This window comes from Scyliorhinus torazame, chromosome 16 (genome assembly GCF_047496885.1).
Source record: "Scyliorhinus torazame isolate Kashiwa2021f chromosome 16, sScyTor2.1, whole genome shotgun sequence".
NCBI classification, from domain to species: domain Eukaryota; kingdom Metazoa; phylum Chordata; class Chondrichthyes; order Carcharhiniformes; family Scyliorhinidae; genus Scyliorhinus; species Scyliorhinus torazame.
This window is the reverse complement of record NC_092722.1, coordinates 137,138,936-137,166,801: the sequence shown is the minus strand read 5'-3', so window position 1 is coordinate 137,166,801 and position 27,866 is coordinate 137,138,936. Positions and strand designations below refer to the sequence as shown.

At 51.3% G+C, this 27,866-nt stretch overlaps 1 protein-coding gene across 2 annotated transcripts in view; it reads right to left on the bottom strand.

The window, feature by feature from the left end:
* cfap46 (cilia and flagella associated protein 46) overlaps positions 1-27,866 on the bottom strand; it is a 368,598-nt gene that overhangs the window by 282,850 nt on the left and 57,882 nt on the right. For both annotated transcript variants that reach the window (XM_072479134.1, XM_072479136.1), the window contains 3 exons: positions 12,355-12,481; positions 4,202-4,329; positions 3,962-4,107 (listed from right to left, as the gene is read on the bottom strand). In XM_072479134.1, coding sequence (XP_072335235.1) covers positions 3,962-4,107; positions 4,202-4,329; positions 12,355-12,481 — 401 coding nt within the window. The remainder of the gene's footprint in view (positions 1-3,961; positions 4,108-4,201; positions 4,330-12,354; positions 12,482-27,866) is intronic.

The window sequence follows — 27,866 nt, the reverse complement described above, 5'->3', positions numbered from 1 at the left end:
TCCCCAATACCAGGTCCAGTACAGCCCCTTCCCTAGTTGGACTGTCTACATATTGTTTTAAGAAGCCCTCCTGGATGCTCGTTACAAACTCTGCCCCGTCCAGGCCCCTAGCACTAAGTGAGTCCCAGTCAATATTGGGGAAGTTGAAGTCTCCCATCACAACAACCCTGTTGTTTTTACTCTTTTCAAAATCTGTCTACCTATCTGCTCCTCTATCTCCCGCTGGCTGTTGGGAGGCCTGTAGTAAACCCCCAACATTGTGACTGCACCCTTCTTATTCCTGATCTCTACCCATATTGCCTCACTGCCCTCTGTGGTGTCCTCCAGTAGGACAGCTGTGATATTCTCCCTAACCAGTAGCGCAACTCCGTCACCCCTTTTACATCCCCCTCTATCACGCCTAAACATCTAAATCCTGGAACGTTTAAATGCCAAACCTGCCCTTCCCTCAACCAGGTCTCTGTAATGGCAACAACATCATAGTTCCAAGTACTAATCCAAGCTCTAAGTTCATCTGCCTGACCTGTAATACAGAATGCATTAAAACATATGCACTTCAGGCCACCAGACCCACTGTGTTCAGCAACTTCTCCCTGTCTGCTCTGCCGCAGAGCCATACTGGCCCTATTCCCTAGTTCTCCCCCAATGCTCTCACCTTCTGACCTATTGCTCCTGTGCCCACCCTCCTGCCATACTAGTTTAAACCCTCCCATGTGACACTAGCAAACCTCGCGGCCAGGATATTTATGCCTCTCCAGTTTAGATGCAACCCGTCCTTCTTATATAGGCCCCGGAAGATCTCCCAGTGGTCCAGATAATGGAAACCCTCCCTCCTACACCAGCTATTTAGCCACGTGTTTAGCTGCTCTATCTTCCTATTTCTAGCCTCACTGGCACATGGTACAGGGAGTAATCCCGAGATTACAACCCTAGAGGTCCTGTCTTTTAACTTTCTGCCTAGCTCCCTGAACTCCTGCTGCAGGACCTCATGCCCCTTCCTGCCTATGTCCTTAGTACCAAAATGTACAACGACCTCTGCCTGTTTGCCCTCCCTCTTCAGGATGCCCGCTACCCGTTCAGAGACATCCTGGACCCTGGCACCAGGGAGGCAACATACCATCCTGGAGTCTCTTTCACGTCCACAGAAGCGTTAATCTGTGCCCCTGACTATAGAGTCCCCTATGACTATTGCTCTTCTGCGCTTTGACCCTCCCTTCTGTACATCAGAGCCAGCCGTGGTGCCACTGCTCTGGCTGCTGCTGTTTTCCCCGATAGGCTATCTCCCTCGACAGTATCCAAAGGGGTATACCTGTTCGAGAGGGGAACAACCACAGGGGATTCCTGCACTGACTGCCTGCCCTTTCTGGTGGTCACCCATTTCTCTGCCTGCACCTTGGGTGTGACCACATTTATCTAACTAGTTCAAAGTCAAATGCTTATTTATTTACACACACAGTTAAATATAATCATGCACAAATACTACAGACTAAACTATCACTACTGCTAAAAGCCTATACTTAGCTTTGGGCACCCACTCAGTCAGAGGAACAATGGCCGTTGTTCGGTTCTGAGGCTGCTGGGGTGGAACTGGTACGGGATAACAGCTAAGGACATCTGTCTGGTAGCGTGCGTTGATCTTGGGCTTACTTGTTCTGGTGCTGCTTTTGGGCAGGTCTCTCCTCGGTGAGAGCCGGAGCGAAGAGAACGATTCTCTCTTGGGGGATCCTTCTTGTACCCAAAAGGGCTTTGCGCGCGGGCCTTGAACTTGGCCCCAATTAATTGGGCCGTTTCTCAATCGTTCCTATCGATTTCTTCCAATAAAGGGGTCGGTGCCCTGATGGCTGGGCGTGTCCTAGGTGGCCGTTGGCCTGCTTTGTTCTGGTCTCCTCTGGCTCCGGGGTGTCTGCCTTAGTATCGTTTACTTAAATGTTACTCTTTTGTCCCGGAGATGGCCCATTAGTATGCTAATTGGTTTGCAGTTTTGGTCTTGTCTGGGAGCTGTGACTCTAATCAACAGTCAAACCCTGAAACTGCTTGTTTTCTCAGAATTGTCCATTTTCCCTGCAATCTTTGCAAAGGGTCCATTTTGTAATCGGGAAGTGGCCATCCCAGATGGCTACACTAATATGCTACCTCCAATACCTTGGGTTCTTATTTTATGCCTTTACCTTGCAAGGCTTGAAAGGTTAAATTACTAAACCCTTGGCTGAATTTATTGTTCTACAAAACAAACTGCTTTTGGCTTTGAAATCAGCTGGTTGCAGGTGAAGGGTGACTGATGGTGGTATTAAGAGAGGGAACACTGGTTAGAAACATCAACTGTTGTCTCCGATTCCTCACTCACAGTAGTCATGCATATTCAAAAACTGTTGTTATTTATTGAAATAAAATAAAATAAAATATAATCCCCTCTTATTTTTTCTCAGTCTTAAATCTTTGCAAGTTTTGACGTAGGAAAATTTGTATGCTTGTGAGAAGTTTATTTCATTGGAATAATGAAACAGTGAGGTTTAAGTTAGAATTTCTTTACAATTAGAAAAGTTGTTCCTTTCAAGGGAACAAAGCAAGGCTAAGAATAGAGTCGGGAGGTTACAAAATAGTGTCTGAACCTAGACAAGTACACGTCGACCCTGCAATTAGGAAACAGTTGGGGAGGATTGAGAAAAGAAAACATGGATAAATGTTTCCGCTTATGTTTCCTCAGACTTAAGCCTCCCTCAGTGCAAAGCATGCTGATGGGATGCAAAAGGGGCATGGAACAAAGTCTCAGCTTCCAATTCAGGGTCAAAGGGTTGTATACAATTCTCAACAAGCCTTGTCATTACTACTCAAATACCATAATATATCTGTTCTTCATTACGCATGTATTGAAGTCCTAAACGTTAACAGAATGGTGTCAGTGTTGAATAATTGAACAGATAGTACCGCAGGACGATTAAACATGGCCAAAGTTTTCCAGCCCTTCCCGTCAGTAGGATCTTCCAATCTTGCCAATGGTGACCCAATCCCCCCCCCCCCCCACACCGCCCATCCCGCGATGGAGTGTGCGAGCAACAGAAAAGGCCATTGACATAGCAGAATGGGAAGATCCCACCGCCAGCCAATGGTGGTCCACTTCCACTGGCATGGAAACATGCGGCAGAGGAGGGGGTGGAAAATGTCACACCTTATTACTACTCCAAACCAACATTCCTTAATCTTTAGCAGATGAATAGACTGGATAGAATTTTATTATTCAATGTTGGGTGAAATTTTGCTGATATTGAACATTCTCCTTGACTTCCAGCTACTACCTATCCATAGGAACAAAGGAACTTTTTGCAGCCTGTTTCGCTGTTCAGTGAGATCACGGCTGATCTGCAACCTAACCCACATACTCCTGCCTTCACCCCATCATCCTTTAATACCTTGGTTCATAAATATTTATCCGCCTCAGATTTAAAATCAACAACTGATCTAGTATCAATTGCCATTTTTAGAAGAGGATTCTAAATTTCCATCAACATTTTTGTGTAGACGGGTTTCCTAATTTTGTTCTTGAATTTTTAGACTATGCCAATTAGTCCAGGCTCACCAACTAATGGAATAGTTTCTCTTTATTGACTTAGTCTGTTTCCCTTAATAGCTTGGAAACTTTGATCAAATCACTCTTTTGCCTTCTAAATTCTAGGGATTACATACCAAGTACACGTGATAATTTAACCCTTGGAATTCAAGAGGTACATAACTGGGCAGTGACATAAAATCAGTGGCATCAAATGAGCCACCCATTATACACAATAGCTGATATTTAGTTCCATTGCTGTCAAGTGGTCTGCCATTCATCTGAAGAGATTATGACAAGGCTTCATGACACACTGTTGTATTTGTATAAATGCACAGAAAACAATAAAAGATGCTTAGAAATTCAAGTTGGCAATTCAATCCAATTCCTTATTGAATCACTGAATGTCCTACCTACCTCTGCATTAATGAAGCATATGTCAGCAATAGTTCGGAGTAAATAAAGTGGAGAATAGCCCACTTTCGGAGGAGAAACTATTGTAAATGATGTTTCGCTGGAAAGGTTTCCCTCTGAGACACTTGCGGTGATTTTTATATTTTGGCCTGAAATAAACCAAAAATGCAAACAAAATACATATTCTAGCTCATGCACAAAGGCTTAAATTTTTGAGAAAAAAATGTATTCGTCCAGTCTTACCACTATCAGAGCTTTCTGTTTTCCATCGCCCATCATCATACAGCAGGCAAAATTTACAAGCAGTACGGCAGACATCCCAAACTTCTTGCTTACGTGCAACTTTCACTAGATTGGCCCAAATTCTCAGCCTATAAACCCAACAACATTTTTTATGGGCATATCGAAGTAATGAATCATAAATGCTATCAACATATTTGCTTTGTTTGGCCCCTTATTCCGCACTGTAACCAATCACTGTTTATCAATGTACCATTTGTCAATGTACTCTGTTGATTATTCTTTTTGTCGACTGTGTACGCTCCCTCGACCGCAGACAAATACTTTTCATTGTACTTCGGTACATGTGACAATAAATCAAATCATATCAATATTCACAATTTAATTTCTGGCTTTTCTATAAACGCTGCAGCACAATTAATGAAGAAAGATATTAGGAAATTATTTGGTGAAATATTTAACTAATGACTAACATTTCCAAAAAATTGTTTATAACATATAAACTAGGATCTGTCGTGTTGGGTGCTCTGCTACACAGACGAACCAACACGGTTGCAGATGGTACAACTCTGGTTTATTACGATCAATAACAACATCTGTAAACTTGTTACTGTGGTTCGTTCATTACCCTTTAACCTGTGGACCCAGCCCTAACACTATCTTGGAGAGGCACTCAGCACATGGTGAATGTCTGAGTGGCTTGCTGTGAGCTCTGTGCCCTGAGCTGCCGCCTGCTGGAATGAGCGGGAACTGTGGTGTTCCCCGTTTTATAGTGCGTGTGCCCTTGCTTGTGATTGGCTGTGATGTTGCGTGTGTATTGATTGGTCCGTTGATCTGTCAATCAGTGTGTATGTGTGTTTGCACCATGATGTTTATCTGAATATCATGACAGGATCAGGCTATTCAGCCTTTCAAACCTGCGTAGGATGAGTTTGACATACTAATTTCAGTCTTCAGTAAATCAGAGACTGGATTCTCCGCCGGCGGGATGCTCAGTTTTGTCGGCAGCCTGGGGGTTTCCCGACGGTGTGAGGCTGCCCCACAATGGGAAACCCCATTGACCAGCCGGCGAAATAGAGAATCCCGCCGGCGGGGTGAAACAGGAATATGACGCGGTGGGGCAGTGAATCCAGCCCCAGGAGTGCCAGACCTGTCACTTGATCAACTCCCAGTCCCTTCCTTGATTACATCAGCGTTGCAATTCCTGAGTGTGTCACTGATTGGTGCCCAATGTTTTGCACTCCAAGGCCATACTCACAGCAACATAACAGAGTGGTGAAACAGATATGGCCCCCAGTAATGATAAAGTCTCCCATCACTCACCCCATTCAAGGCGATGACGCAACACATCATCTCAGTCCCCTGTGAGGTGGGGGGGGGCAGGTTAGCACGGTGGGTAGCACTGATGCTTCCCAGCTCCAGAGTCCCAGGTTTGATTCCCGGCTTGGGTCACTATCTGTGTGGAGTCTGCATGTTCTCCCCATGTCTGCAAGGGTTTCCTCCAGGTGCCCCGGTTTCCTCCCACAAGTTCCGAAAGGCGTGCTGTTAGGAAATTTGGACATTCTGAATACACTCCCTTGGTGTACCCAAACAGGCACTGGAATGTGTCAACCAGGGGCTCTTCACAGTAACTTCATTGCAATGTCAATGTAAGCCTACTCGTGACAATAAAGATTATCATTCAGGGATCACTGAGACTCTCAATTCATTCAGGTAGAGTTGAGAGGGACAACTGTGGGGAAGTGGCTATTGGGTTACAGAGGAGGGTGTGAGGCTTTGTAGAAAGCCATTTACATGGGGGGAAGCACATGGGTGGATGTCTCAGATCCTGAGTGGGCGGAGGGTTAGCGCATTAACAGGAATCCTGACAGGAATCTTGATCGCTCACTTTGAGTTGGTAATTCTACTGATTGCGTTCGACCAGCAGCAGCAACATCGATGTGGCCAGGACCAGCGCTCTGTAGAGAGGGGGGAGGCTGGGCCCACTGCACCTCCAGGGGCAAGGTCACAGATGGCGGAGCCTTGGAGGGGACACAATCAGCCAAGGGTATTACGACGTCAAATTTCCTACCTCCAGATGAAAGAGCTCCAGTGCCGGAGAATACTCCGTCTGTCCCATCATATGGTGGTGCAAGAGTTGGCACCACATTGTTATGGGCCAGGGTTTAGAGAACAGTTGTGGTCAATGTACTCTGTTGAGGCTTCCGGTTGCGGCTATGCCTAGGTAGGTCGCGCGTTCGGCAGCTCCCACCAAGAACGGACTTTTGGGCCCTTTTGAGGATCCCCAGCGGCACTTGTATGACGGTTCCCAGTGTGGGAAGGTGATAGTAAGGTTCCCCCAGCACTGTATGGAGTGGACCAGGAGTGGAGCGATCAAAAAAGTGGTTTTGGAGCAGCAAAGAGAGCAGGGGAGGAAAAGCAAGTTGGCGGCGGGTGGAGATCAAGCAGCATGGGCGCAGTGGTCGCAGGAGCAGCAAGAGTTCCTTAAAAACTGCTTTGCGGAGCTGAGGAGAAATGCTGGCGCCAATGAAGGCGTCGATCGAAAAGCTGGTGGAGACCCAGAAGGCCCAAGGGGTGGCGATTCGAGAGATGCGGCAGAAGGCGGGTAAATGGAGTTGAAATCAGCCATGATTGAATGGTGGAGTGGACTCGATGGGCCGAATGGCCTTACTTCCGCTCCTATGTCTTATGGTCTAAGGCCTCAGAGAACGAGGATGAGATTTAGGGCCTGGCGGTGAAGGTGGAGGCGCAACACAAGAAGTGGCAGGAGACGTTTGAGGACCTGGAGAACAGATCGAGGAGGAAGAATCTTCGGATTCTGGGTCTCCCTGAAGGAGGGGAGGGGTCCGACGCTGGGGCATATGTAATTACAATGCTCAACACGCTGATGGGCAAGGGAGCTTTTTCGAGGTCCCTGGAGCTGGATGGGGCTCATCAAGTCCTGGCAAAGAGGCCTAAAGCCAACGAGCCGCCAAGGGCTGTAGTGGTGAGTTTCCACCGCTTTATGGACAGAGAGTGCGTCCTGAGATGGGCGAAGAAAGAGCGGAGCAGCAGGTGGGAGAATATGGAGATCCGTGTCTATCAGGCCTGGAGTGTGGAGGTGGCCAAGAAGAGGGCTGGTTTTAATCGGGCCAAGGCGGCTCTCCATAGGAAGGGGGTGAAGTTTGTAATGCTGCAGCCAGCGCGATTGTGGGTCACATTTCAGGACCACTATTTTAAGACGCCAGATGAGGCGTGGACCTTTATTCAGACTGAAAAGCTGGACTCGAACGGAGGGTTTGTTGTGGGGGGGTATTTACTGTATTTTGGGGGTGTTCTTCTTCTGGTTTCGGGTTGGGAAGAGGGGAAATGAGAAGGGGTGAGTGGATATGATGTGGGGGCTGTGCGAGAGTGGGGGTGTCGGTACTGTAGGGGCAGGTCCCCGCTGATGAAGGGGGGGTTGAAAGCCCGGGATTGGGGAGCTGGGGCGAGGTCGCACAAAAAGGAGCTGCGCCATAGGGGGCGGGGGTGGCTCGGATGGAAAGCACGGGTTTTTCCCGTGCTAAGGAAGGGAGGGACAGGGCCTGGGGGGAACGGTGGTGCTGGAGGAGAGTGCACATTGATCAACAGGGAGAGGCGGGGGAATTCCCACACTGGGGGGTCATTGGAATGGCAGGAGTGGCCAGGGTCAGCAGGAGTCAGCTGACTTATGGGAGTGTAATGGGGGGAGCAAAATGGCTGGACGGTGATCTGGCTGGGGGGGGGGGGGGGGGGGGGGGGGGGGGGGGGGGGCGGGAGGACGACTGGGTTGCCAAAGGGGAGATGGAGGTAGAAGAGGGAGTCGGGGCGGGGTTCCGCCGCCTGGGGGACTGGAGGGTGCGGGTGGCGCGGGCACGTGGCTGGCCTAAAAAAGGGGATGGCTAGTCGGCGGGGGGGCGGGGGTTCGAGTAGCCCCCTGATCCGGCTGATAACATGGAATGTGAGGGGCCTGAATGGGCCAGTCAAGAGGGCCCGAGTGTTCGCGCACTTACAGGGATTGAAGGCAGACGTGGTCATGCTCCAAGAGACACACTTGAAGGTGGCAGATCAGGTCAGGCTTAGAAAGGGATGGGTAGGACAGGTCTTTCACTCGGGGCTGGATGCGAAGAATAGAGGGGTTGCGATACTGGTGGGGAAGCGGGTGTCATTTGAGGCAATGAATATTGTGGCAGATAATGGAGGTCGATACATAATGGTGAGTGGTAGGTTGCAGGGGACGCGGGTGGTACTGGTGAACGTATATGCCCCGAATTGGGATGATGCCGGATTTATGAAACGTATGTTGGGTCGAATCCCGGATCTGGAGGCAGGGAGCTTGATAATGAGGGGGGGGGGGGGGACTTCAACACGGTGCTGCACCCAGCACTGGACCGTTCCAGGTCCAGGACGGGTAAGAGGCCGGCTGCAGCCAAGGTGCTCAGGGGGTTTATGGACCAGATGGGGGTAGTGGATCTGTGGAGGTTTGCCAGGCCGGTGGCCAGAGAATTTTCTTTTTTCTCCCACATCCACAAAACCTATTCCCGGATAGATTTTTTAATAATGAGTAGGGCACTAATCCCGAAAGTGGAGGGAACAGAATATTCGGCTATAACCATTTTGGACCACGCCCCACATTGGGTGGAGCTGGAGTTGGGGGAGGAGAGGAAACAGCGCCCGTTGTGGCGCCTCGATGTGGGATTGTTGGCTGATGAGGTGGTGTGCGGGCGGATCCGGGGGTGTATTCAAAGATACATGGAGGCCAACGACAATGGGGAGGTGCAGATGGGGGTAGTCTGGGAGGCTCTGAAGGCGGTGGTTAGGGGAGAGCTAATTTCCATTAGGGCCCATAGGGAGAAGAGAGAGAGGAGGGAGAGGGCGAGATTGGTGGGGGAGATATTAAAGGTGGACAGGAGCTATGCAGAGGCCCCCGAGGAGGGGCTGCTTAGGGAGCGACAAAACCTCTAAATGGAATTTGATTTATTGACCACGGGAAAAGCAGAGGCGCAGTGGAGGAAAATGCAGGGGGCGGTATATGAGTATGGGGAGAAGGCAAGCTGGATGCTGGCACATCAGCTTCGTAAGAGGGAGGCAGTGAGGGAGATTGGTGGAATTCGAGCTAGAGGGGGGAATACGGTGCGGAGTGCGGTGAGAATAAACAAGATATTTAGGGACTTCTATGGGATCTGTATAGGTCTGAGCCCCGGGGGGGGGGGGGGGGGGGGGGGGGGGTGGGATGCGGCGATTCTTGGACCAACTGAGGTTCCCGAGGGCGGAGGAGGAGCAGGTGACTGGTTTTGGGGCGCCGATTGGGCTGGAGGAGCTGGTTAAAGGATTGGGGAGCATGCAGGCGGGGAAGGCCTCGGGACCAGACGGGTGGGGGCCTCGGTATGGTCCCCGATACGAGAGAACCACAGGTTTGTTCCAGGTAGGATGGATGGGGGGTTTCTAAGCTGGCATCGGGCTGGGATTAAAATTTTACAGAAAGTATGTGGACCTGCTGGGCCCGCTGCTGGTGAGAGCTTTTAATGAGGCAAGGGAGGAGGGGACCCTGCCCCTGATAATGTCCTGGGCGCTGATCTCATTGATTTTGATGCGGGACAAGGATCCATTGCAATGTGGATCGTATCGGCCGATTTCGCTCCTCAATGTAGACGCTAAGTTGTTGGCGAAGGTTCTGGCTACGAGAATTGAGGACTGTGTCCCGGGGTAATCCATGAGGACCAGACGGGGTTTGTGAGGGGCAGGCAGTTAAACACGAATGTGCGGAGGCTCTTAAATGTGATCATGATGCCCTCGGTGGAGGAAGAAGCGGAGGTAGTGGCGGCTATGGATGCGGAAAAGGCCTTTGATCGAGTGGAGTGGGAGTATCTCTGGGAAATGCTTGGGAGGTTTGGGTTCGGGGAAGGGTTCATAAGATGGGTAAGGCTGTTATGTAGGGCCCCAGTGGCGAGTGTGGCTACTAACCGACGAGGTCGGAGTACATTAGGTTGTAACGCGGGACGAGGCAGGGGTGTCCCTTATCCCCCTTGTTGTTTGCACTGGCAATTGAGCCGCTGGCTATGGCACTGAGGGAGTCTAGGAACTGGAGGGGATTGGTCCGGGGGGAGGAACACCGGGTGTCGTTATATGCTGATGACCTGTTGATATATGTTGCAGACCCAGTGGAGGGGATGGCGGAGGTTATACGGATCCTTCGAGAGTTTGGAGACTTCTCGGGCTAGAAGTTCAACGTGGGGAAGAGTGAGCTCTTTGTGGTGCATGCGGGGGACCAGGGAAGTGGGATAGACGAGCTACCGCTGAAGAGGGTGGAGAGGAGCTTCCGATACCTGGGGATCCAAGTAGCCAGGAGCGGAGGGGCCCTGCACACGGTTGGTGGAACAGATGGAGGAGGATTTCAGGAGATGGGATATGCTCCAACTCTCCCTGGCGGGTAGGGTGCAGTCGGTCAAGATGACGGTCCTCCCAAGGTTCCAGTGCCTGCCCATCCTAATCCCCAAGGCTTTTTTTAAACTGGTAAGCAGGAGTATTATGGGATTCATATGGGCGAATAAGATCCCGAGGGTGAAGAGGGTGTTTTTGGAGCGTAGCAGGGACGGGGGGTAGGGGGGGGGGGGCTGGCGCTGCCGAATCTATGTGGCTATTGGGCAGCTAATGTGGCGATGATCCGTAAGTGGGTAATGGAGGGAGAGGGGGCGGCGTGGAAGAGGCTAGAGGTGGCGTCTTGTGTGGGTACGAGTCTGGGGGCGCTGGTGACGGCACCGTTGCCGCTTCCGCCGACAAGGTACACCACGAGTCCGGTGGTGGCGGCGACTCTGAAGATCTGGGGGCAGTGGAGGCGACATAGGAGCGAGGTGGGGGCCTCGGTATGGTCCCCGATACGAGAGAACCACAGGTTTGTTCCGGGTAGGATGGATGGGGGGTTTCTGAGCTGGCGTCGGGCTGGGATTAAAAGAATGGGGGACCTATTCATCGATGGGACTTTTGCGAGCCTAGGGGCACTAGAGGAGAAATTTGGGTTACCTCCCGGGAATGCTTATAGGTACATGCAAGTGAGGGCGTTTGTGAGACGGCAGGTGAGGGAATTTCTGCTGCTCCCAGCACGAAGGATTCAGGACAGGGCAATTTCGGGATGGGATTTCTGCTTTCATTTGCATCAGGCGGGTAGACGATGAAAGCGGGAAATATTGTGAGAAGGCCCAATTCAGACTAGACAATCAGAGGCCAGCAGCTCTTCACATTGGGATGGGACAAAGGTGTACAGTGGTTGATGTTGATGCAGGAATTTGTACGTGTTTTGGGGTATCACCAGGACAAAGCTAGCAGGCCCCAGTAAGGGGGGGGTGAAAGACAGGTTTGAGAGACCTTGGGAGGGGGCAACTGAGGCAGGCAGCATTGAAACCTTGGCGATGGCTATCCAATGGACTCAAAGGCCCATTAAGCAAAGAAACCCCCACCCCCTACTGCCTGCCACCAGTCAGCATAGAGAGCTGTCGGTTTGATTGCTTGGTGTGGGCCATTCCCCCAAGCCTGGTAATATCCCGAAGATGGTGGAATGTACACCCATGTGGATTTTAATTACCCACTTAACAGCCTCAATTTGCTTAATGTGGTCGGGCCACTTGTATAACTGAAGTGGGGACAGGGGGCAGTCAGATAAATGGACAGGCCACCGGCTGGACTTAACAAGTCCATTGGTAGGGCAGCACTAAATCCAGCCTATGGTGTATTAAGTTTTGACCAAATTGAACAGTGTTATGAGGATCTGCAGCTTCTAAACACTCGCCTTAATTCTTTCTGGTGAATATAATTCATGTTTGTTGCTTTTTAATTGGCTGGTATCACAGCATTTGATAAGCATGATGAAGAAAACAGTTACTCCTGCCATTAAAACAGTCTGATACCTAAAACATATGCTTGTATAGTAGATCTTTCAGTAGTATGTTTTTGTTTTGAACTGTTTTGTCGATTCCAGAAGCACATTCGAACAGAACTTTTCTGACTAATCATATATTTCACAAGCTTTCAGCCAAATGGTATTCAACAAATATTGCCCCAGCGGAAAAATGTAACACGCATTCTCCCAATGGAGAAACAATACGTATGACAAATCCGTATCACACCTAATCTATTCGCAAGCTGTACAGTTAGTATCCACTTACCTCAATTTATCATTTACGTTTCCAAGTCTTTCCAGATGTCCACGTGTTTGCTGTATGGAGTTTAAATAATGTTGAGCTTTGGCAGCGAGTAGACCAATGTGGCCTGTGTTACCCTGGGTCACAAAAACTAAGAAATATAAAATCATAATATCACATATGTGTCTCAGTATATTGACTGTGTACATTCCTTCAAGGACTTGGATATGCCTTTCGCTGAATTGTCAATTATCCAGTTCATATTACTTTAACTAATTGAATGCAGAGCAGATTAAAATTTCTATTATAAAGGCCCAGATAGCAGGTCTAAGTTGCTTGAAGCAATCACAACATTTAGTTTCTAAACCTTCAATCAGTTATAAACGAATAGTACCTCCACATTAATGTAAACAATTGTGCTACTGGCTTTTAAATATTTTGTGGGGGGTTTGTAACTTGTTTAGTGGTGAGAAAGTCCCATCATCCTGCACATTAGACCCAACAAAACCAAAATGAAAATTGGATGGGAAAGAAAGGGACCAGAATTTTCTGGCAGTGGGAATTCGCTGTCCCTGCCGGCAGCGCACCCCCGGGTTGCCCAGTAGCATGGGGTGACTCAGTGGGCTATCCCACTGACAAGCGGCAGAACAAAGAACAAAGAAAAGCACAGCACAGGAACAGGCTCTTCGGCCCTCCAAACCTGTGCCGACCATGCTGCCCGTCTAAACTAAAACCTTCTACACTTCCTGGCTCCGTATCCCTCTATTCCCATCCTATTCACGTATTTGTCAAGATGCCCCTTAAATGTCACTATCGTCTCTGCTTCCACCACCTCCTCCAGCAGTGAGTTCCAGGTACCCACGACCCTCTGTATAAAAAATTTGCCTCGCACATCTCCTCTAAACCTTGCCCCTCGCACCTTAAACCTATGCCCCCTAGTAATTGACCCCTCTACCCTAGGAAAAAGCCTCTGACTATCCACACTGTCTATGCCCCTCATAATTTTGTAGACCTCCATCAGGTCGCCCCTCAATCTCCGTCGTTCCAGTGTGAACAAACCAAGTTTATTCAACCTCTCCTCATACCTAATGCTCTCAATACCAGGCAACATTCTGGTAAATCTCTTCTGCACCCTCTCTAAAGCCTCCACATCCTTTTGATAGTGTGGCGACCAGAATTGAACACTATACTCCAGGTGTGGCCTAACTAAGGTTCTATACAGCTGCAACGTGACTTGCCAATTCTTATACGTAATGCCCCGGCCAATGAAGGCAAGCATGTCGTATGCCTTCTTGACTACCTTCTCCACCTGTGTTGCCCCTTTCAGTGACCTGTGGACCTGTACACTTGGATCTCTCTGACTTTCAATACTCTTGAGGGTTCTACCATTCACTGTATATTCCCTACCTGCATTAGACCTCCAAACTGTATTACCTCACATTTGTCCCGATCAAACTCCATCTGTCATCTCTCCGCCTAAGTCTCCAAACAATCTAAATCCTGTTGTATCCCCTGACAGACTTCATCGCTATCCACAATTCCACCAACCTTTGTGTCGTCTGCAAACTTACTAATCAGACCAGTTACACCGTCCTCCAAATCATTTATATATACTACGAACAGCAAAGGTCCCAGCACTGATCCTTGCAGAACACGACTAGTCACAGCCCTCCAATCAGAAAAGCACCCTTCCATTGCTACTCTCTGCCTTCTATGACCTAGCCAGTTCTGTATCCATCTTGCCAGCTCACCCCTGATCCCGTGTGACTTCACCTTTTGGACCAGTCTGCCATGAGGGACCTTGTCAAAGGCCTAACTGAAGTCCAAATAGACAACATCCACTGCCCTACCTGCATCAATCATCTTTGTGGCCTCTTCGAAAAACTCTATCAAGTTAGTGAGACACGACATACCCTTCACACAACCATGCTGCCTCTCGCTAATACATCCATTTGCTTCCAAATGGGAGTAGGTCCTGTCTCGAAGAATTCTCTCCAGTAATTTCCCTACCACTGACGTAAGGCTCACCGGCCTGTAGTTCCCTGGATTATCCTTGCTACCCTTCTTAAACAGAGGAACAACATTGGCTATTCTCCAGTCCTCCGGAACATCACCTGAAGGCAGTGAGGATCCAAAGATTTCTGGCAAGGCCTCAGCAATTTCCTCTCGAGCCTCCTTCAGTATTCTGGGGTAGATCCCACCAGGCTCTGGGGACTTATCTACCTTAATATTTTTCAAGATGCCCAACACCTCATCTTTTTGGATCTCAATGTGACCCAGGCTATCTACACACCCTTCTCCAGACTCAACATCCACCAATTCCTTCTCTTTGGTGAATACTGATGCAATACATTTAGTACCTCGCCCATTTCCTCTGGCTGCACACACAGATTCCCTTGCCTATCCTTCAGTGGGCCAACCCTTTCCCTGGCTACCCTCTAGCTTTTTATGTAAGTGTAAAAAGCCTTGGGATTTTCCTTGACCCTATTTGCCACTGACTTTTCGTGACCCCCTTTAGCCCTCCTGACTCCTTGCTTAAGTTCCTTCCTACTTTCCTTATATTCCACACAGGCTTCGTCTGTTCCCAGCCTTCTAGCCCTGACAAATGCCTTCTTTTTCTTTTTGACGAGGCCTACAATATCTCTCGTTATCCAAGGTTCCCGAAATTTGCCGTATTTATCCTTCTTTCGCACAGGAACATGCCGGTCCTGAATTCCTTTCAACTGACATTTGAAAGCCTCCCAGATATCGATTTACCCTCAAACATCCACCCTCGGACTTCCGGTGGCGGCTATGAGGGAATAGGTCACATACTTGGTGGCTCCCGCTCTGGCCGGGCTTTTGGACCTTTTTCCCTGACTTTTTCGTGGTTTTGAGTCTTGATTTGGAAAGTGCGGACATTTAAGTACTGGATCCACACAGTGATGCATGGAACGGAGATTCCCAAGGGACCGTAAGGGAAGAAACAGGAAGATAAGCAAGGGCTGGATAGAAGTGGCTGCTGCAGCTAACATGGCCGAGGGTCGGACCCCTGCTGCGACAGCCCAGCCATCGATGGAGGAGCTGATGCAGGTCACTCAAGAGGACTTCGCCAGACAGAAACGAGATAGTCTCGGCCCAATAAAGGAGTCGATTGATCGGATGGAACGTAGGCTGGATGCCCAGGATCGGACAATCCAGAAGTTGGAGAAAGCGCTGGCGGACCAGGAGGAGCACCAATTGGTGGTCGAGCTGGAGCTGGGGATGCAGCAGAAGAGGCTGTTAGAAAAAGTGGAAGAGCTGGAGAACAGTGCGTGGCGACAGAATTTGAGAATTGGCGGTCTCCCTGAAGGGGCTGAGGGGGCGGATTCTGGCGCTTTTGTGGCAAATATGTTCCAGAAGCTTCTGGGGAGGGGGCTTTTCCCCGGCCGCTGGAGGTGGACAGGGCGTACAGGGTGATGGCGAGGAAGCCACCGCCAGGGGACCCCCCAAAGACTATGGTGGTGCGGTTCCACAGATTTCTGGATAGAGAGTGTGTCCTCCAGTGGGCCAAACCTACCAGGAGCTGCAAGTGGGACAATAGTATACTGCGTGTCTACCAGGACCTGAGTGCGGAGGTGGCCAGAAGGAGGGCAAGCTTCAGGCAGGTGAAGGAGATCCTGTTTAAGAGGAAAGTGAAATTTGGGCTCCTCAACCGGCACGCCTCTGGGTCACCCATGAGGACCAGCACCACTACTTTGAATCGCAGAACTGAGGACGTTTCTCGGACTTATGCGGCAGCGACTTTCTCTTTTTTTCTTTTTTGAACGATGTATATATGGTTTGATTGTTGTCCTTTCTTTTTTGTTTGTCTTTGAAGTTTGTGAGAAGGCAGGGGAGTAAAAGATATTCGGTCGTTGTTGGGTTTTTTGGTGTTTTGATGGGGGTGGTTGGTGGGGGCTTTCTATGTTTTATTTTGTATTACTTTAATTTGCACTATTGAGGGGTGTGCTGTGGGGGTCTCTGTCTGTCTTGGGCTGTCTCTCATGGTAATTAGGAGATTGCTCAGTCTTGGTTTGATGAGCGAAGTGGTTTCGATGGGCCGGGGGGGGGGGGGGTAAGGAACAATAGGTGGGAGATTTGTGGCGCCGGAGGCGAGGTCCACCAGGCTACCTGGGTGAGCTAGTCTACGGAAGCACAGTGGGGGGTGTATATTGGTTCAATACAGGGCAGGGGTTGAGCTATAGAGTGATGTTGCTGGGGGGGGGGGCTATTCTGCTGATGAGGGAGGGACTTGGGTCTGGGGATGGAGAGGAGGTCGGGGGTGGGGGATGTCTGGAGACGGGCAGTTAGCGGCGCGACGCATGGGCAGGGGGCAGGCCCCGAAAGGGGGATGGCTGATCGGCGCGGTGCCCCCCAACCAGGCTGATCACCTGGAATGTTAGAGGGCTGAATGGGCCTGTCAAGAGGGGCCCGTGTGTTCACGCACCTGAGGGCTATGAAGGCGGACGTGGTGATGCTGCAAGAGACGCACCTGAAAGTGGCGGACCAAGTTAGGCTAAGGAAGGGTTGGGTCAGTCAGATCTTCCATTCGGGGCTGGATACTAAGACGAGAGGGGTGGCGATTTTAATTAATAAGCGGGTGCAATTCCAGGCGGGCAGTATTGTTTCGGGCGGGGAGGGCCGTTATGTCATGATGAGCGGTAAGCTGGAGGGGAGGAAGGTGGTATTGGTTAACGTCTATGCGCCAAACTGGGATGATGTTGATTTCATTAGGAGGGTACTGGGGAAGATACCGGATTTGGACTCGCACAAGCTGGTGATGGGAGAGAATTTTAATACGGTTATCGACCCCGGCCTAGACCGGTCGTGCTCGAGAATGGGGAAGGTGCCAGCGATGGCAAAGGAGTTGATAGGGTTCATGGAGCAGATGGGGGGGGGGGGGGGGGATCGACCCATGGAGGTTTAGACAGCTGACGGCTAGGGAGTTTTCTTTCTACTCGCATCTACACAGAGTGTATTCCCGGATCGATTTTTTCATTTTGAGTAGGGACCTGCTGGCGGGGGTGCTGGACACGGGGTACTCGGCCATCACTATCTCGGACCATGCCCACATTGGGTGGAACTGCAGGTTAGTGAGGAGAGCTTTCAACGCCCGCAGTGGCGATTGGACGTGGGCCTTTTGGCGGATGATGCGATGTGTGAGAGAGTAAGGAAGTGTGTGCTGGACTATCTGCAGGTCAATGACACGGGGGAAGTCTCAGCAGCAGCGGTCTGGGGGGGCGCTGAAGTCAGTGGTGAGAGGGGAGTTGATTTCAATCCGAGCTCATAGAGACAGAATGAATAGGGCATAGCCGGACCGACTCATCAAGGAGATCCTACGGATAGATAGGAGGTATGTGGTGACCCCAGGGGCGGAACTGTTAAGGGAGTGTCGGAGGCTGCAGGCGGAGTTTGGGTTACTGTCCACGGGCAAGGCAGTGGAGCAGCTTAGAAAGGCGAGGGAGACGCTGTATGAGTATGGGGAGAAGGTCAGCAGAATGCTGGCACAGCAGTTGAGGAAGAGGGAGGCAGCCAGGGGAATCGATAAGGTGGTCGACGGGGATGGGAACCTGGTAGGGAATTCGGCTGGGCTAAATAGGGCGTTCAGGGATTTTTATAGCGAACTTTACCGCTCGGAGCCCACCTCGGTGTTGAAACGCTTTTTGGACGGGCTGACTTTCCCAGGGGTGGGCAGGGAGCAGGTGGGTGAGGTGGGGCTCCGAGTAGGGCCAAAGACATTTCTGAGGGCTTGAAGGCAATGCAGTCGGGCAAAGCTCCGGGGCCGGATGGGTTCCCGGTAGAATTTTACAAGACATTTTCGGGGATAACAGGGCCGTTGCTGGTTAATGTTTTTAACGAGTGGTGCTGCCCCCGACGATGTCACAAGCCACCATTTTGTTAATACTGAAGTGGGACAAAAACCCGAAGCTGTGTGGGTCCTACAGGCCTATCTCATTGCTCAATGTGGACGCTAAGCTGCTGGCCAAAGTGTTGGCCTTCAGGATTTAAGATTGTGGGCTAGAGGTGATTATGGAGGACCAAACCGGATTTGTCAAGGATAGGGAGTTGGTGGCCAATATTAGACGGTTGCTCCCAGAGGGTAGGGAAGTAGAGGTAGTTGTGGTCATGGATGCAGAGAAGGCGTTTGACTGGGTAGAGTGGGACTATTTATGGGAGGTGTTGGGACGCTTTGAGTTTGGTAGGGGCTTTATCGTCAGGCTGCTGTACCAGGCTCCGGAAGCGAGTGCAAGGACAAACAAGACGACCTCGGACTATTTTAGGCTGTACCGGGGGACAAGACAGGGATGTCCCCTCTCCCCGCTGCTGTTTGCGCTAGCCATAGAGCCGCTGGCAATTGCTCTAGGGGCTGGAAAGGGATGGTTCGGGGGGGGGGGGGGAGGGGGGGGGAGTTTGGTGCATAGGGTATCGCTGTATGCGGAGATTTACTCCTATATGTGGTGGATCCAGGGGCAGGGATGAGGGAGATTATGACGGTTCTGGGGGAATTTGGCCATTTTCGGGATACAAGCTGAATATGACGAAGAGCGAGATGTATGTAGTCCAGGCAAGAGGCCAGGAGGGTCGGCTGGGGGAGCTACCGTTCAGGTTAGTGAGGGACAGCTTTAGATATCTGGGGATACAAGTGGCGCGCGACTGGGGCCGGTTACACAAGTTGAACTTGTCCCGGCTGGTTGAGGATGAGGGGATGCGCTCCCGCTATCACAGACGGTTAAGATGACGATATTACCAAGATTTTTATTTGTGTTCCAATGCCTCCTGATTTTCATACGTTTCTTTTTTTAAGAGGGTCAACAAAATCATTTTGGGCATTGTTTGGGCGGGTAAGTCCCCACAGGTGAAAAAGGTGATGCTCGAGAGGAATCGGGGGAGGGGGGGCTTTCCCTGTCAAATTTTAGTAATTATTACTGGGCGGCCAATATTGCGATGATAAGGAAGTGGTGGTGCGGACGGGAGCGGCTTGGGAGCGGATGGAGGCAGCCTCATGCAGGGGCACTAGCTTAGGGGCGCTGATAACGGCACCATTGCCGTTCCCGCCGGCGAGATATTCCACCAGTCCAATGGTGGTGGCGGCCCTGAGGATCTGGGGTCAGTGGAGGAGATTTGTTGGTGCAGTGAGGGCGTCGGATTCGTCCCAAATGTGCAAAAATCATCGGTTCACTCCGGGGATTTCGGGTATGGCAAAGGCGGGGATTGAGAAGATGGGGGACCTGTTTCTGGAAGGGAGCTTTCCTAGGTTAAGGGCGCTGGAGGAGAAGTTTGGGCTGACAGCAGGGAATTATTTCAGATATCTACATGTGCGGGACTTTCTGCGCAGGCAGGTACCATCCTTCCCACTGCTGTCACGAAGAGGGATTCAAGATAGGGTAGTGTCTAGGGGGTGGGTGGGGAGGGGAGCATCTTGGACATCTACAAAGAATTAATGGGGGCGGAGGAGAACCATACAGAGGAGCTGAAGCGAAAGTGGGAGGAGGAACGAGGGGTGAGATGGAGGATGGCCTATGGGCGGAGGCGCTGAGCAGGGTCAACGCGACCGCTACATGCGCAAGGCTCAGCTTGATCCAGTTTAAGGTGGTGCACCGGGCGCACATGACAGCGACCCGGATGAGTAGATTTTTTGGGGTGGAAGACAAGTGTGTCAGATGTGCGGGGGGACCAGCGAACCATGTCCATATGTTCTAGGCATGCCCAAAACTTAGGTGATATTGGCAGGGGTTCACAGATGTCATGTCCAGGGTATTGAAGACGAGGGTGGAAATTAGTCCAAGGGTAGCGATCTTTGGGCTGTTGGAGGACCCGGGTGTTCAGGAGGAGGGAGAGGTAGATGTTCTGGCCTTTTCCTCCTTGGTAGCCCGGCGACGGATACTACTAGCATGGAGGGAGTCTAGGCCTCCGGTCAGAGGCCTGGTTAACCGACATGGCGAGCTTTCTCGGCCTGGAAACGATCAAGTTTGCCTTGAGAGGGTCGGTGTCAGGGTTTGCCCGGAGGTGGCAACCATTCATTGACTTCTTCGCGGGGAATTAATCGTCAGCAGGGAGGAGGGGGGAAGAGGAGGACGGGGGGCTCGGGTAGTATAGAGTAGGGGGTTAAATAGGCAGGCCTTGGAAGGACGGATGTCGGCGGCTGTTTTGTGATTACTGTTCTTTGTACTATTGTTTTTTGTACTGTGGTTGTTTGTTATGCCAAAAATACCTCATTAAAAATTGTTTGTTAAAAGACATCCACCCCCAATCTATGTTCTTCAGTTCCTGCCTAATATTGTTATAATTAGCCTTCCCCCAATTTAGCACATTCACCCTAGGACCACTCTTATCCTTGTCCACCAGCACTTTAAAACTTACTGAATTGTGGTCACTGTTCCCCAAATGCTCCCCTACTGAAACTTCTACCACCTGGCCGGGCTCATTCCCCAGGTCCATTACAGCCCCTTCCCGAGTTGGACTATCTACATATTGTTTTAAGAAGCCCTCCAGGATGCTCCTTACAAACTCTGCCCCGTCCAAGCCCCTAGCACTAAGTGAGTCCCAGTCAATATTGGGGAAGTTGAAGTCTCCCATCACAACAATCCTGTTGTTTTTACTCGTTTCCAAATCTGTCTACCTATCTGCTCCTCTATCTCCCACTGGCTGTTGGGAGGCCTGTAGTAAACCCCCAACATTGTGACTGCACCCTTCTTATTCCTGACCTCTACCCATATAGCCTCGCTGCCCTCTGTGGTGTCCTCCAGTAGTACAGCTGTGATATTTTCCCTAACCAGTAGCGCAACTCCCCCACCTCTTTTACATCGCCCTCTATCCCACCTGAACCATCTAAATCCTGGAACGTTTAGCTGCTAATCCTGTCCCTTCCCTCAACCAGGTCTCTGTAATGGCAACAACATCATAGTTCCAAGTACTAACCCAAGCTTTAAGTTCATCTGCCTTACCCGTAATACTTCTTGCATTAAAACATATGCACTTCAGGCCACCAGACCCGCTGTTTTCAGCAACATCTCCCTGTCTGCTCTTCCTCAGAACCATACTGGCCCTATTCCCTAGCTCTCCCTCAATGCTTTCACCTTCCAACCTATCCACCCCCCTGCCATACTAGTTTAAACTAGAAGGAGGCAGGAGTAGAGAATCTTGCCACCAGTGAACGGCGTGTTGCTGAGAAACACTTCGCTGGGGATCAGAGAATCCAGCCTAGGTTTAACAATATTCACGAAAAGTTGAAATAGCTTTTTAAAGATGCAACTGTGAAAGACAAAAAAAACAACTATTGATAGATGGACTTCCAGGACTCATCTGGAAGTCAGGTTGCAAGGCCTGAAAGCAGGCGGCAACCCCCCTTCTGCAGGCAGCAGTGGGCAATTAAGAGAAAATATATCATCGTTCTTTCATCAGTGCTGGATCATAATCACAGAACATCCTACCTAATAACACTGTGGGAGCAGCTACACTGCCAAAACAGCAGCAATTCATTCCAGTAGTTCACTGCCACCCTCTCAATGGAAATAAGGAATGAGCAATAAATGCTGGCCTAGCAAGAGATGTCCATAATACATGGTTGGTACCTAGTACTGCACTTAAGTTTGAGAGCAACTAGTTTGCGCATAAGCCTTGAACTCAACAAACAGCCCTTCAGCACCCGTCACAGCACTCCCTGTACAATTCTCCAGTGCAATACCCAAAATCCTGAATACCCATTCTCTGTTATGATCAGTCATTCTTCGGAGATCAGGGCTGGGATTCTCCGAAAATGGGGCCATGTCCCCACGCCCGCTGGAAAACGGCGCAAAACACTCCAGACTTTTTTCAAAATGTCCGGAGTGATTCTCCGGTTTTAAAAGGGACAGCAGGGCCCCGGCGTGCATCCCGCAGTGCCTGCTGCCGATACGGGGCCCGGCACTTCCGGCCATAGGTCCAGGCATGCGCGCGGCGGCATTTTCGGGCCAGCCCCCGCGCAACATGGCAGAGCCACACAGCGGGCCAGTGTGGAAGATGGGCCCCCCCAGATCGCGCGCTGCCGCCGATAGGTAGCCCCCGATCACGGGCCTGTCCGTCGTGGAGGCCCCCCACGGAGTCTGATTCCCCCCTCCCACCAGGATGGCCAGCGCGGCCGCGAGTCCGAGCTTCCGCCAGGTGGAACCAGGTTGGAACCACACCGGCGGAACTTGGCGAGAACTCGGTCGGTCGATCGCGGAGAATTGCCGTGGAGAATCGCCGCGGAGAATTACGTCCTGGCGCCGCGGGTCTGAGACCCCATTCTCCGCACCCACGCCGAGCATGATTTTGGCGCGGAGGTTCGGAGAATCCCGGCCCAGATTCCAGAATAACATCCAGCAATTCCACCAGCCCACTTTACTTCCACATTAAGAGCTGCAAAAGAAAATAAGTCCATTGCTTTTTTAAAAAAGTATTTTTATTCAACACATTTTCAACAATTTTACAATACAAAACAACCCCACAAAATCTCCCAGCCCACCTAAACAGTCAACATTAACAAACTCCCGAAAATGCGTGATGAACAAGCCCCAACAATTGTTGAACCCAACACTCGCCCCAATCAGAGAAAAGTTAATGTTTTCCAGTGTCAGAAACTCTAGCAAGTTCCCCCACCATGCCAAGGCACAGGTGGAGAAGCTGACCTTCACCGCAACAAGATCTGCCTAAGATCAATCAGCGAGGCAAAGACTAAAACATCTGCCCCGCAGCCCCTCTAGCTCCGGCCGATCCAACACCCCAAATAAAGCTTCTCGAGACCAGACTCCACGTCCATAGGTAAAACCCCGAAATGGTGCTGAACACCTTTCTCCAAAACCTTTCCAGCTTCAGGCTGGACGAATAATAATAATACTCTTTATTGGCACAAGTAGGCTTACATTAGCACTGCAATGGAATTACTGTGAAAATCCCCTTGTCGCCACACTCTGGCGTCTGTTCGGGTACATGGAGACATAATTCAGAATGTCCAATGCACCTCGCAAAAACTTCTTTTGCGATTTGTGGGAGGAAACCGGGGCACCCGGAAGAAACCCAAGAAGACATGGGGAAAAAGTGCAGATTCCACACATACATGTGACCCAAGCCGGGAATCGAACGCGAGCCCTGGTGCTGTGAAGCAAAAGTGCTAACCACTGTGCCACTATGCCGCCCATGATTCACAGGGCCTCTCCCACATCCCACACGGACATCCTCCACCCCCTCGAACATCCACACATCCTAGACTTTGTGAGGTGCGCCCTGAACACTAACTTCAGCTGTAACAGCCCCAGCCTCACGCATGAAGTCGAGGCATTTACCCTCCACAAGCACCTTCACTACAGACCCTCCTCCAGCACCTCCCCCCTACTCTTCCTCCCACCGCCTTAACCCACCTATGGACACCCCGTCCTCTGCCAAGATCCTCTTGTAAATCGCCAAGATAGCCCCCCTCTCCAAACCCCACGCTGACAGCACCGCATCCAGCAACGAGGAGGCAGATGCTATTGGGGAGCTTGTGAAGACCTTCCTCGCAAAATCCCATACATACACATACCTAAAGCTTTCACCCAGCGCCAGCCCAAACCTCTCACCCAACTCCTCCAAATTTGCAAATCGCCCTCCCTGAAACAAATCCTTAATTTCCTTCAGCCTCCTCTCTTCCCGTCCCCAAAACTTTGCAACCATCCTCCCCGGCTCGAACCCATGATTCCCCCCTGATCGGCATCCCCCCTGAACACAGCTCCCAACCTAAAATGCTGTCTAAACTGCCTCCAGATCTTCAACGTGGCCACCACCACCGGAGTCATCGTACACTTTCCTGGGGCCATCGGGACCGGCACCGTTGCTAGTGCCCGCAACTCCGGCCCCTAAAAGAGCCCACCTCCATCCTGACAAAGTGCCCACTCCCTGCTCCAACCCTGAACATTCTCTGCATTTGCCGCCTAAAAATAATACATCATAATTTAGGAGGCCTAACCCACCGCCTGCAGAATAACCTTCCTAATCCTAGCCACCTTCCCCATCCAAACAAACGAGAAGATCAGCCTGTCTACCCCGGTAAAAAACACCTTGGGCAAAAAGACAGGTAGGCACTGAAACAAGAACAAGAATCGCGGCAAAACATTCATATTTATTGCCTGCACCCGACCCACCAACGACAGAGGGAGATTGTCCCACCTCAGCATGTCAGCCTTCACCTCCCCACCAAGTTAGTGAAATTAAACCTCCAAAGCCTGCCCAATTCCGGGCCACCTGCACACCTAAATACCTAAAATGAGTCACCGCCAGGTGAAATGGCAGTTCCCCCCCATCCCCGCTCCCACTCCTGGAGGAGAAACCACAAAATACTCACTTTTCCCGAAATTCAATTTGCAACTTGAAAACGTCCCAAATCCCTGGAGCAAACCCATTATACTCCCCACCAAAGAGTTTTGCCCCAAAATATACAGCAACAAGTCATCTGCATATAAGGACACCCTGGGCGGGATTCTCCACTCCCGTGCCGAAGTGCCCACGCCGTCATGAACGCCGTCAAGGTTCAAGACCGCGCGAAACGTCCCCAATCCCGACCGATTCAGGCCCCGACAATGGGCTAGGATCGGGGCCGCGTTATCTACATGCGCCAGGCCTTGTCGCCGCGTAAAGGCGGCGCCGCATAACTTGCGTCACCCGCGCATGCGCGGGTTGGCCGTCCTCTCTGAGTCCGCCCCGCAAGAAGATGGCGGACGGATCTTGCGGGACCATGGAAGGAAGGAGGTCCTCCTTCAGAGAGGACGGCCCAACAATCAGTGGGCACCGATCGCGGGCCATGCCACATTTGAGGTGCCCCCCGGTGCAGGATCCCCTGAGATCCCCTGCGATGAGGTGTGGACGGCGCCGGGGGGAACCCGCCGTTTTGGCCTGGCTGCTCGGCCCATCCGGGCCTGAGAATAGCGGGGGTGCCGGAGAATCGCCATTTTGGGTGTCTCCGACGATTCTCCGGCCTGCGGCCCGCGGAACTCGACATGGCCGTTCCCGCCGCTTGGGAGAATCACGTGAGGGCGTTGGACCGGCGTCCGGGGAAATTTTGGCGGCCCAGGCGATTCTCCCAACCGGCGCGGGAGTGGAGAATCTCGCCCCCTATGTTCCACCGGCCCCGCCCCCCCCTCCTCCCCTCACTATGCCCTTTCCACAACCCCGAGCTCCTCAGCGCAATAGCCAAGGGCTCTATAGCAAATGCAAACAGAAGTGGGGACGGACATGAGGCATTCCTGCCTCGTACCCCGATTCAATGCAAAATACCCCGAGTTCATACTATTTCTGCACACGCTCGCCATCGGCTCCTTATATAACAGCTGCACCCACTCCACAAGTGGACTGTGGGGGTGAGACTCACGCAAACACAGGGAGAATGTGCAAACTCCACACGAAGTGACCCGGGCCGGGATCAAACCCAGGCCCTCGCCGTCGTCACCAACACTAAACTTGGTAAGAAGTCTTACAACACCAGGTTAACTTGGTGTGTATGAATCAGGGGCGAAATTCTCCAGTATCAGCGCGGTCTGCCGACCGGCGCCCAAAACGGCGCAAATCAGTCGGGCATCGCGCCGCCCCAAAGGTGCCATCTTGGGGGGCCGAGCCCCGCCCTTAAGGGGCTAGGCCCGCGGCGGACTAATTTCCGCCCCGCCAGCTGGCAGAAAAGGCCTTTAGTGCCCCGCCAGCTGGCGCGGAAATGACATCTCCGGGCGGCGCATGCGCAGGAGCGTTAGCGGCCGCTCACGGCATCCCCACGCATGCGCTGTGAAGGGAGTCTCTTCCGCCTCCGCCATGGTGGACGCCGTGGTGAAGGCGGAAGGAAAAGAGTGCCCCCACGGCACAGGCCCGCCCGCGGACCGGTGGGCCCCGATCGCGGGCCAGGCCACCGTGGGGGCACCCCCCGGGGCCAGATCGCCCCGCGCCGCCCCCCCAGGACACCGGAGCCCGCCCGCGCCGCCTTGTCCCGCCGGTAAGGTAGGTGGTTTAATCTACGCTGGCGGGACAGGCATTCTAGCAGCGGGACTTCGGCCCATCCGGGCTGGAGAATCGCGGGGGGGTCCCGCCAACCGGCGCAGCGCAATTCCCGCCCCCGCCGAATATCCGGTGCCGGAGAATTCAGCAACCGGGGGGGGGCAGGATTCACGCCAGCCCCCGGCGATTCTCCGACCGGGCGGGGGGGTCGGAGAATCTCGCCCTTGATGTGAATATCCAAAGTGACTGAGGAAGAAGAAAGGAGACTACCTAATTCAGGAAGTCAAACTCCATCAAGTTGAATGCTGGCTTTGGATTCTGGCTACATTTACACTGAAAGAAAGTCTCTGTAGTTCCTGAGGACCATAGGCTGCTCGCCCCTTTTGAGAGAAAGCTAACTGCTGGTGATTTTACCTAGAATCATAGAATTTACAGTGGTTTACAGTCAGTAGCACAGAGGTTAGCACCGTTGCTTCACAGCGCCAGGTCCCAGGTTCAATTCCTGCTTGGATCACTGTCTGTGCAGAGTCTGCATCTTCTCCCCCGTCAGCGTGGGTTTCCTCGGATGATCCGGTTTCCTCCCACAAGTCCCAAAAGATGTACTTGAATTGAACATTCTGAGTTCTCTTTCAGTGTACCCGAACAGTTGCCGGAGTGTGGCGACTGGGGAATTTTCACAGTAACTTCATTGCAGTGTTAATGTAAGCCTACTTATGACAATAATAAAGATTATTATTACAGTGCGAAGGAGGGCATTTGGTCCATCGACTCTGCACCAGCCATTGGAAAGAGCACCTTATTTAAGCCCACACCGCCACCCTATGCCTGTAACCCAGTAACCCCACCTTGCCTTTTGGACACTAAGGGGAAATTTAGCATGGCCAATCCACCTAACCTGCACATCTTTGGACTGTAGGAGGAAACCGGAATACCCGGAGGAAACACACGCAGACATGGGGAGAAAGTACAAACTCTACACAGACAGTCACATGGAATTCAACCCGGGACCCTTGAGCTGTGAGGCAGAAGTGCTAGCCACTGTGCCACCATCACCACACCTCAGGCAAGGGGCATGGTTGAGAAGACAGGAGATTCAAGGATAACCTCAGCCTGTACGGGAATTCAACAAGTACTTTTGGCAACACTCCACAAAACAAACCAGCCATCCAGCCAACTGAGCTAACCGACCCCCAATGGTGAAATATATACACTATAACCACCTTGTGCCAGCATTACTGTTGTAATATGACTTCACATATATTTTTCACTTTAGATGAAATAATTGGAGAGCTGCAGATTAAACAAGCGAAAGATGTTCATAGAATCATAGAATTTACAGTGCTGAAGGAGGCTATTCGGCCCATCGAGTCTGCACCGGCCCTTGGAAAGAGCACCCTACCCAAGTCCACACCTCCACCCTATCTCTGCAACACAGTAACCCCACTTAACCTTTTTTGGACACTAAGAGCAATTTTAGCATGGCCAATCCACCTAACCTGCACATCTTTGGACTGTGGGAGGAAAACGGAGCAGCCGGAAGAAACCCATGCACACACAGGGAGAACGTG